A 10,855-nucleotide genomic window follows, 5' to 3' on the forward strand; every position below is an offset into this window, starting at 1 on the left:
GGAGGAGGAGGAGGAGGAGGGGCCTGCGGTGTTCACACAGTAGAGAGTGGGCTACGGGAGGAGGAGGAGGAGGAGGAGGAGGGGCCTGCGGTGTTCACACAGTAGAGAGTGGGCTACGGGAGGAGGAGGAGGAGGAAGGGCCTGCGGTGTTCACACAGTAGAGAGTGGGCTACGGGAGGAGGAGGAGGAGGAGGAGGAGGAGGAGCCTGCAGTGTTCACACAGTAGAGAGTGGGCTGTAGGAGGAGGAGAAGCCTGCAGTGTTCACACAGTAGAGAATGGGATATGGGAGGAAGAGGAGGAGGAGGAGCAGGAGGAGGAGCCTGCAGTGTTCACACAGTAGAGAGTGGCTACAGGAGGAGGAGCAGGAGGAGGAGCCTGTGGTGTTCACACAGTAGAGTAGGCGTGCAGTGACGTTGTGGACGTGTGCCCATCACCCCTGTGCAGCTGGGCAGGAACGCCCGGGTTGAAGCTGGCATGCCACAGACGACAGCGAGGAAAGCAAGGGGCTCTCTGACTGGGACAACCCTCTGGACGCCGTGTCCTGCGGGGTGAGAGGGCCCTGGTTTGAAGCCCCTCTTTGCAGGTGTCCTGCGAGTGCCGCTGAGCCTGCAGCGACACCCTGGCAAGTGATCATTGTGACAGACCACGCAGCCCTCACGGGAAAGGAATAAAGGGAATTAGGGGCTCGGTCCCACCAGGGAGCCCCATTTTACCGGAGAAATGGCCAGTCCACTCCACGCATGGCTTACGTTTCTGCAGCAGCGGCTCAGGGCTAGTGTTGGTGAGAAACGAGGGATGGGGGTGAAAGGGACGGAGGAGGGCACGGGGAAGAGGGGAGCTGCAGGGTGATGGGGCCCCGAGCTGAGTGAGCTGGAACAAGAGCTCTGCCCAGACGTGGACATCATGGTGCAGGGAACACACAGCAAGGAGTGGGCTCACACAGCCCCTCACAGTGTGCAAACCCACACTACACGCTAGTGAACCAGGCTACACGCTACACCGAGCCACGTTTCATGCTAGACTGAGCCACGCTACACTAAACCACGATACATGATACCCCAAACCACGTAGAGGAGTTCCTGCCTGAATCTGTGGCTGTTGCTATGTTAACAGAGTGTCTGAAGTGGCCTCAGGGGAGAGGGTGACGGGCTGCCCAGCACTCGGGCACCCTGCCCGAGGCATGACCTGAAGCTGAACACAGGCGCAGGAGGTGCGCCTCAAGGCCAGGGAGAGGAGTGGTGGAGACGCAGCACGCTCCGGCCGTGGCCCGGCACGTGTGTGCCGTCCTGAGTGGGGCAGCCCGCTGTCGGTGGTGAGGGACGAGTTCCTTGGTGTTGTGCGCGACTCTTCTGTGCGTGTTCCCTGGGTCCTCCACCAAACACTGAAGGGGATGGGTGCTCAGAGAGCGCATCTGTACAACAGGATTTCATCATTCCAGCACAAAACTAAAATCTCACTAACAAAACACGTCACGTGGAAGAGAGGGTGAGCTGCGAAGCTGCCGAGTTAGTGCGTCACAAGTCAAAAGGACCACGTCACTCCGACTGTAAAGTGCAGATCCTGTTCTCGTGAACTCAGAGGTAACACTACCGAAGCTGAATACGCGGCTGGCATGTGTCCTCGCCGTGTGCAGGGCTGATGAGCAGCCAATGGCTGCCCCCACACCAGGGCCTGGCAGGGAACCCGGACCGTCTGCCCGTCCTAAGAAACGGCGAAGCCAAGCAGGCCGGGCGTCCGGGAGGAAGGACACAGCCGGCAGCCAGTGAGGAGGCCATGCTTTCCCTGGACGTCAGGACGGCGGGTCTCATGCCTCCTCCACCCTCGAATATGCCTGTCAACACGCCCACCATGGCCTAAGACTCTGTCATTTAAGAACGAGCTCTGAAGTATCTCAGACACTTGGGAAAGCACGGGAGGGCTGGTGGGGGAGGCCAGGTGTCCAGCGCTTCTCCCCGTCTCCTCCTAAAACGCACTCAAAGATGTGGTTCTTTCCCAGAAACAGGGATCATGAACCTGACCGGGACAAACCAGCCGAGTCCCGTGTTCAAATGCAGACCCCTGGAGGCCAGCGTGCAGCTGGCCAGGCTGGGCCCACAGGACGACAGTGGGCGGCAGGGGAAGAGGGAAGGCAGCCCCACGTCACCCAAATGCCACGCAGGTTAGAAGAGCCGTGATTCCCCAAACACAACAGGAGAGCTCCACTCACCGCCCCGAGCATGATCCTGAAGATCAGCCAGCGGAAGCCCCACAGGACGATCCGGGACGTGGGGGTGTGCCGGGGCAGCCTCGACAGCGTCCATAGCGGGCACAGGAAGATGCCCAGGAACCCCGTCTCCAGAAGCTGGGACTCCCATCCTAAAACGACAGTCACACATACCAAGGGTGAGTTCACGGAGGCCACACAGTCCACGCATCATTTCAGATACTCAGTTTAATGGAAACAGCCCTAACACGGGCTGATACTGCTACTGAGAGGCACAAGTGCCATGTGTTAGTCTCGGCACCAACGTGCAAGGACAGGCACGTCTGCAGGGGCGGGAGCTCGGAGCGCAGGACCCGGGGTCTGGGCTGGCGCTTCCTGTAACCTTGGCACCCTTCGTCCTGAAGGGAAAGGCCCTGTTCTGAGGGCCACCACCTGCCACCCTGCAGGACGCTGACCAGACCCGACATCTGAGCCCACATCCTGCCACGTACTGCCGGCAGGTTTCCAGGTAAGCCTTTCCCCTTCCGTAGCTTTGCATGAAAACAAAGCTTTCACCTTCGCTGCCCGGCCTCCATGTGAAGCAGGGTCTCCCTCTGGCTCTGTCCTTCCCAGGCGGGCCCAGAAGCCAGGCAGAGACGCACAGGCACCAACACCAGTCAGCCCACACGGGCCCAGGAAGTCCCCCACTGCTAGCAGCAGATAAAATCCCCCACTGTTGCTAGACGTGGGGGACTTTTGGGGGCCTGGCAGATTTTTCTCCCTTGAAACCCAGCATGAGAACGCAGATGTGGGCCGCCGTCCCAGTGCTGTTCTCAGAGGTGAGGCCACCGTGGATGTGGCTGCTGGAACTGCCCACAGCCCACGTCTGTCCACGGCAGGTCACATCCCAGGGGCCCAGAGACCCCACAGGCCAGGTTCCCTGCTGGGCTCTGAGGACGCCAGATGGGACAGAGGCCACCCGCTGCCCAGCGTGACAATGATCACACGACTCCCAACACCACAGCATCTACGTGCCACAGTGAGGACGGGAGAGTGCGGACGGGCCCGCGGGGAGCTCCTTCAGCAACTCGTCCGTACCTGAGAAATCACGGTGAAGTCAAGCCTGTGAAGAAGCTACTGTAGCAGCACTGGGGCATAACCCAAACACAAAATAAACGCCTGCCAGTCCACACGGACACGCGTGTATCGCTGATTAAACAGATATGTGTGCACGGAGGCAGCGCGGTCCTGCTCTGCTCCGAGTGGGCAGACGGTCAGACTCACACTGCCCGGGCTCGTGGAGGGCACAGGCCACGGAGCTGAGGCCTGGTGGTCTCACAGTGGGACCCCCTCCGCCTCGCCCACGCCCCAGGCTCGCTGGGCCCCCTGTTCCCCACAGAAGCCAGAGCCGCCCGGCTGGCTGGGCCCTGCAGCCGCCCTGGGAAGGAAAGGGTGGCCCAGGCCCACCTGCTTCTGTTTTCTTGGCTCGGGTCTCGTGGAATTCCAGCAGCTGCGCGGCGGCACAAGGGCTGCATTGTTCCCCGCCTCAGCGTGGCGGACCGCGCGTCCCCAGGAAAGTCAATCAGCAGTGCACTGCCAGGGCGGCCTCAGCGCCAGGGCCGTCCCCGCAGCACCCACCCAGCAGACTCCAGCGCCGCCTGAAGCCAGCCCCAGGTGCCCGAAAGAGGCGGCAACGTGGCCGGTGAGAGCAGCAGACCACGCCCCCTGCGCACCCTGCCAGGTGCAAGGCTGCTGCATATGCTGCCTTCCTGGCTTCAGCATCTGTGCCCTGCTCCTCCCCAGCGGCCTTCCTTCCCTTTAGTCAGCGGGACGGCTCTGGGAAGGTCCCTGCCCCACTCACTGCCTCCGGTGTTGTTTCCACTACCTGCTGGGCTGGGCCTTCCAGGGACAGAGCACCACCCCGTGGGGAGCCTGGTGAGCTCTGCTTGGGGGCTGGGGGGCTGCTCTTGGGGGAATGTTGACTTCCACGGCCGCCGCTCTCCTTCCTGTGATACAGACCGCACTGGCCCAATCACCGGAGACGCTCCTGGGCCCCTGCTGGACAGGGTGCAACCCTTGGGGAGGCACCCAGGGCACCACTTTCTGGAGCAGAACCTGAGGCCGGCTGTCTCCCAGGGATGCCCTTAAGAGGCGGCACATCGGGGAGGAGACGCAACCTGTCCTGGGCCTGGGACCACACTCCGGGAACCCACAGGACGCGTGCGGCTCAGCCCTGACAGACAAAACCTCAAAGCAGCTTTGGCCTCGGCGGTGGCAGCCGGCCACCCTCACCAATGCCTCCAGGTCAGAGCCACTGCTTCCCGCTGTGGTCTGCAAGCCCTACAGGCTGTCCATGGCTTATGCCTCCGGTCCCGGCGTTGTGCCCTCGCCCAGCGGCCAGGGAGGCAGCTCTGAGAAACGGCTGTGCATGAAGCCGGCAGGGTGAGCCCCTGGTATCAGGAAAGCCGTAGCTGCATCCTCCCCTTCAGGTGTGCATGGCCACCCTGGCGATCAGTCACACTGCACTGAGACCTGAGGGCACCGGAGTGCCTAAGACCCAGAGGCACCAGCCCTGGGGTCCTGCCCACTCCTGCCCTGGCGCCTCACCCAATGCACTCGTGTTAATTGCTCACTGCCTGCTGGACACCCGGATGCTGGTGTGGAGTGACGCAGGTGCCCCAGCACCAGGCACAGGTGGGCACGGCGCCTCTCAGCTGCCCTCCCCCTCAGAATTCACTCAGATCCACAGCCCAGGCTGGTGCTGGAGGCAGGAGCCTGTGTCCTGCAACATGGCTGCCATTGCAGGTGACTGTGCTGTGCCGTTCACAGGGGCATCAGAAGAGGCTGAAACGAGGACACAGCCTCATCAACGCCTTGCTGGGGAGAGTTTAGAGCTTGGTGGCTCTGGACGCCAGGTATACAGCTGCGGGAGGCATGGAGCACACAGGAGAGAGGCTTCGCCATGGGGCAGCCCAAGGTGCAGGGCGGGGCCGGGGCCAAACCTGCAGATGCCCGACACCCCAACAGGGATTCTGAGGCCTTGGTTTATGATGGAACTTTAAGATGAAACACTTGGAAGAAGAAATGTACAGATGACAGCAACTGCCACACAGCACGTCTCGGAGAGGCTTCCCATAGCTCCAGACTTTGGAATCGCTTCTCACCATTGGTGACCGACCTTGAGGCTGGGGCAGCTACAGCTGCACACGCCGTCATCAGAGGCCCCAGGAGATGCTGGGCCCTGGGGACAGGGACATGCCCATCACCTCGCCCCAGGCCGTCCCTGACCACTCCCGGGAGGGGAGCCCCACCACCACGCCCCAGGCCTCCCTGACCACTCCCGGGAGGGGAGCAAATGTCCCCATCACTGCGCCCCGGGCCATCCCTGAACATTCCCAGAAGGGGAGGAGCACACTCCCCAGCACTGAACCCCTGACCATTCCTGACCACTCCCAGGAGGGGGGCAAATGTCTCCACCACTGACCCCCGGGCAGTCCCTGAACGCTCCTGGGAGGGGAGCACACTCCCCATGTTTCAGGGGACTGCAGGCTTCTTCAGTACAAACCCTTCCGGCCCCCTGTGAAGACAGTGCCGACCCAAATGGGGAGAAAGCCAGGCAGGCCAAAACCCAGAGGCTCCTCACACGCGACCTTCCTGCTCTGCAGGACAGAGGCCCTACGCTGGCTCACAGTGTCCATGAGAGAACGCACACTGCCGTGAGCCCTGAACCCGTGCTCGTTCCCTCTCCAAGTTCAAACCAGAAGCGCTCTCCCTTCCTTTCCTCCACTACTGGTGACAAAATTTCATTGTCCTGGACCAGATGGAAAGGTTGTTCCTCTGAATGAAATTTCCAAGTGCAGATCACTTACGTGACGCAGTGGCTGAGGCAGAGGCCCTGAGGACACCCACTTGCTGTTGCCTGCTTGGCTGACCCAGGAAGGGCGTCCGAGGCCCAAGGGCTTGCAGGGTCCTCACCGTCCCGCACACGCCTCCTAGAGGACAAGGTCCTGTGCTATTTGCTTTAACACTGACAATTTAAAAACAGCCAAAGAACAATACAATGGAGATCCAGCTTCAAAGAGCCGGCTGTGGAGAGCCAGCCCCTGGCTCCTCCAGGGGACATTCGGGCTGGACGGGCCCCGGGTGCACAGGTGTGAGGAGACATGGATGTGGACAGGCCTCAAACACCAGAGGAGCCAGGCGCATGACGGCACAGAGGGGCGGCCAGAGGCCACGGGGCGGTGCGGAGAGCCTCCTCATTCTCACCACAGCCAGCGTCCCTCACTCCACCACCGAACTCCTAGGTACCTGTTCCCCAAATAAAACCCAGGCAGAGGTAGATGTTTACACAACTTCTGTATTTATGGGAATCAAAGGTTGAGGAGGGACCCTCTCCCACTGAAGAACCAGAAGATTCGCCACCAAGAGGCCGGATCTGCGCCTGGAAGCCCAGGGCATGCAGAAACACGTGGAGGGACAGGGCTGAGCTGCGCGGCCAGCAGCACACTATGCGACACCAGCCCTGGGGGCCCCAGACGGCGGAGGGTCCCAGGCCAGCCTAGGGACAGGGTGCATTGTTGGCCAGGCAGAGCACTGGGGTGGAGCCTGAGCTGGGGTTTTCCAGATCAAAGTCCTGGAGGTCAGCAGCCATGTGGATGAGAGACATGCAGGGTGAGATGACCTCAGTGCCTCAGGGGGTGAGACAGCACCAGAACCAGGGGTCAGAGTGGGGGCCCGGGGCAGGTGAGACGTTAGGGCCTGGGGCAGGGGAGATGTGGGGGGGCCGGGGCAGGGGAGATGTGGGGGGCCTAAGGCAGGTGAGATGCTGGGGCCTGGGGCAGAGGAGATGTGGGTGGGCCCGGGGCAGGGAGATGCTGGGGCCTGGGGCAGGGGAGATGTGGGGGGCCTAAGGCAGGTGAGATGCCGGGGCCTGGGGCAGGTGAGACTCAGGCTGAGGCAGGTGATACCCAGGCGCTGCTCGGCCACCAGCGAGGGCAGAGGCTTGGAGGGTGCAGAAGGTGTGCGGGGCAGGGGCAGACGGCATCAGGCACAGGAGGCTGCGGGTTAGCGTCCCTGGAGCCAGGGCCAGGGGGCTGTGGGCTGAGCCGCCTCTGACCAAGGAAGAAATGTGATGTAACATGACGTTCTGGAGGCACAAGTCACTGTGATGGCCACTGTAGGAGGAGAACGCCAGCTGAGGCCGAGTTAACTCTGTGGAAACTATTTTAGTACTTAGAGAGAGTAATTAAATATAGCACAGATGGATCCTTCAAAAATGACAGCCACCATCCGCGTTAGAAGCAGGAAATCCATTAAGTTCGCTGTTAAAATCGGGGACGAGGGAGCAGAGTGTTCCCTCCTGACTGCCTGTCACTCAGTTCTGCGCCAGGCCGCCCTCTGCCACCCCAGGGGCTTCTAATGGCGGCCCCGTAGAGAGCTGGGAGCTTTTAAAGTTTCCTTCATTTTTACACGTTATATTTTAGGCTGAAAAGTTATGAAATAGTGATCAAATCTGACTTTGCGCTATCATGGAACAGAAGGGCTGTGGGCTACAGATGCCCTTGGGGCTGGGGAGTACGCTCTCGCTGCCAGCCCGTGGGGAGGGTAGGCACTGGCAGGTACACCCACATGGCCCTGGGACACCAGGCAGCCTTGTCTGTGACCTGCTCACGTGCAGAGCCCCAGACCCCACTTCTCCACCTCTCTGGCCAAGGGGAAAACATCTTTTGTGATCATGTTTGCAAAAGGCACGCTTTGGAGGTGGCAAGTGGGGGCTCTGCCACCGAGGCCTGCAGCCTTGGGACGCCTCGTCAGCTCCCTGGTAGCAACCGAAGGCACATCAGGAACTGCCCTCTCCTGGCAGCCGGCCACGTCCCGGATGTCCTCTCGCAGATCCTCTGGGTCTGTTATGGCTGTTGCTCTGCACAGCTAGCTCTGGGAGCATGAGGGCTGCGCAGATAAGGGACGGAGACGCCATTGGGGGCTGCCATGCTGGAAACAGCATCCGGAAGGCAGAGCTGAAGTCATGCCTGTGAGCCCGTCTGCACCCCAGCACGCAGAAGTGATCCTGTGGGGGGCCAGGCCCAAAGCCCGCGCTCATGCTGGTTCCAGCTCAGCTGGCCAGAGCCCCATCCAGAGCCCGTCTGCCATCACGGGGGACGGGTCAACACTATCCCACCTCCCCCAAGCACACGGGCAACACACAGCCATGGTGCGGCTGCACCATCCACATGCTGCCCAAGTCCACGTAAGGAAACACCACACGAATGCACGGGGGGCAGGCACCATTCTCGGCGCTCGGCCAAGCCCGCTGACCCCTCTGGCTCACCGGAGATGAGCCGCCAGGGCTGCCCTCCCCTAACAGCCATGCCCATCCCGGTAGTGGGGCTATCTGCAGGGGTGCTGGGAGGTCCTGACAGCCCCACCCCAGAGGTGTCTCGGGGGACAGGAGCGCTGCTGCGCTCACCCGGCACCCTCAGCCTCCTCCTCACGGGCTCGTTCCCTCCTCTGGGAACGGCCAGGCTGTGTCTGGAGCGGTCTGCGGCCCCCTGGAGCCAAGCTCCGCACAGGAACCTCCAGAGCCGGCCTGAGCCGCCACAGCCAAGTCTACCCACTGGCCACACCTCACATCGTGAGGACGCTTCACGGGAGGGCCGCCGTTCTGCTGCCTGGAAGACATACAGGTGCAGAGCTGGGGACATGGTGTCGGGACGTGGCGCAGGGTGGCCATCGGGTGGCAAACGGCAGTGCATTTCCTATCCAGCAAACATCTCTGAAAGCGCAGGTGAAGGGCTTTCGAGCTTTAAATAAAATTAGGATAAACTGCACGCTCTCGATTACGAGGAATCTAGCAGCCTGTTACAGACTTGAAGGACATCCCTGGGCGCTGCCGAGAAACAGGAAGTGGCCTCTGTGGCCCCCCGAGCCCCGCCAGGCTTGTGAACACTCAGTTGCCGTGACAACCAGACTTCCTAGCCCCAGGTGTCCCTGTGGCTCCGCTCTGTGCAGGTGTCCCCGGCCCTCGGGAAACAAATCTGCGGTAATGACCTGAGCTATCTTTATTGGCTTCGGATAAATATGAAAATGCTTCCCGTCCACGGAAATTAGACTTAGCGGCAGAGTGTTTGGGATTAATGTATTCCAAGTATTTCACCTACGTTAGGCTGGAGGGCGCCACGCATTACCATTTCTTTGTCTTTTGTGTCCTGGGAGTGAAAACCGGCCAAAGTCTGCTGAGCCTCCAAGCGACTGTGAGACCCGAGAGAAGCACCGGCCATTGCGGACTTCGGGGACGTAGGGCCCACGGAGCTGTCCTGGGTCAGGGCTGTGGCTCCAGGGCCCCAGCCACTCAGGCCTTGAAAAAGCACTCAAAGGCAGCCTACATGACCAGATACACATTTTATACCGTATTTAACGTTGGTTCAGCTGGATGTGAATTTAAGTGACCATGTGGGGCCAATGTCCCTGAGGGTGCACCCTGACTCTCAGTCAGTCCTGGGGTGGGGTCAGCGTACCCAGGGGTGCACCCTCTCAGCCAGTCCTGGGGTGGGGCCGGCATGCTCAGCGGTGTACCCTGACTCTCAGCCAGTTATGGGGTGGGGCCACCATCCCCAGGGGTGCACCCTGACTCTGTGGAGCTAGTGTCCCCGGGATGTACCCCACCTCTCAGCCAGTCCTGGGGTGGGGCTGGCATTCCCAGGATGCAACACGACTCTCATGTGTGGCCAGCTTCCCTGGGGTGCACCTGACTCTAAATGAGTCCTGGGGTGGGCGCCTGGTCCCAGACACCTGTGGGGTGTGGGTTTCACTGCAGAGCAGCCGTGAGGTAAGCTCATGACACCTTCCTGCCCTTCCCAACAGGGCACCCAGGCTCACAGCCTGGCAGCATCCCTGTCCCTGCTGTGACACCTGTGTGGGCAGTCAGCGTGGGCCCCCAGGCTGCAGAAGCAGGTGTTCTCCTCACCACATAGCCCCGGGGGATGATCTGTTTTCAGCTGCGGCTTTTCCAGACCCTCCTCTGACACTCAGGGGTCACACCCTGACCCACGTGGAGGGTAGTGTGTCCAGGGGTTGTGTGAGCTCACACACTCCTCAGGAAGGAATGTGGGGGTCGGCACACCTGGGAAGTGGGTGGGAATTACCCACTGTCCAGGCACACGCCCGTGGCAGGGGTCAGGGCAGGCCTGTGGCCTCTGCCTCGTCTCTGCCAGGAACGGTGGTAGACACACAGAGCTCCCACCCCACCTCCATCACCACTGAGCCCCTCAGGGAGTCTCCAGTGAGGAAGGCAGTGACGGCAGCACCAGGACACACGGCTGGCAGACAGGGGGCCCGGACACCGCTGGGGGCAGCCCGTCCACAGACCTGCTCTGGACAACGCGTGCCCCTGAGGCAGGGACGGTGTCCCAGTGAGTCTCATTCAGCTCACTCTCCAGGGGCCTCAGGCAGCAGCAGCTAAAGGAGGCACTGACGTCCTCAGGCCCATGTCCTGAAGGTCATGGGGAAAGAGCCCGGAAATGTTTTCCTGAAACACCGCTGTGTGCAGAGGACTGGGTTTCAGCGACATCAGGTGGCAAGGACGCCCTGGGAGGAGCCTTATGGGGACCCACAGAAAGAACGTGGGGAGAAGGTGACGAAGCCAGCACCCACGACGCGCTCCCCACCACACAGCA

At 61.3% G+C, this 10,855-nt stretch overlaps 1 protein-coding gene across 5 annotated transcripts in view; it reads right to left on the reverse strand.

Annotated features, from left to right (window-relative positions):
• LMF1 (lipase maturation factor 1) overlaps positions 1-10,855 on the reverse strand; it is a 103,879-nt gene that overhangs the window by 47,216 nt on the left and 45,808 nt on the right. For 3 of the 5 annotated variants that reach the window (XM_037732244.1, XM_017510954.2, XM_037732241.1), the window contains exon 4: positions 2,208-2,356. In XM_037732244.1, the coding sequence (XP_037588172.1) occupies positions 2,208-2,356 (149 nt within the window). Of the gene's footprint in view, positions 1-2,207; positions 2,357-3,281; positions 3,384-4,044; positions 4,219-10,855 lie in introns of those variants that run through there. The other 2 variants (XM_037732243.1, XM_037732242.1) reach the window with 2 other exon arrangements.

This window comes from Cebus imitator, unplaced genomic scaffold, assembly GCF_001604975.1.
Source record: "Cebus imitator isolate Cc_AM_T3 unplaced genomic scaffold, Cebus_imitator-1.0 Scaffold444, whole genome shotgun sequence".
NCBI lineage: Eukaryota > Metazoa > Chordata > Mammalia > Primates > Cebidae > Cebus > Cebus imitator.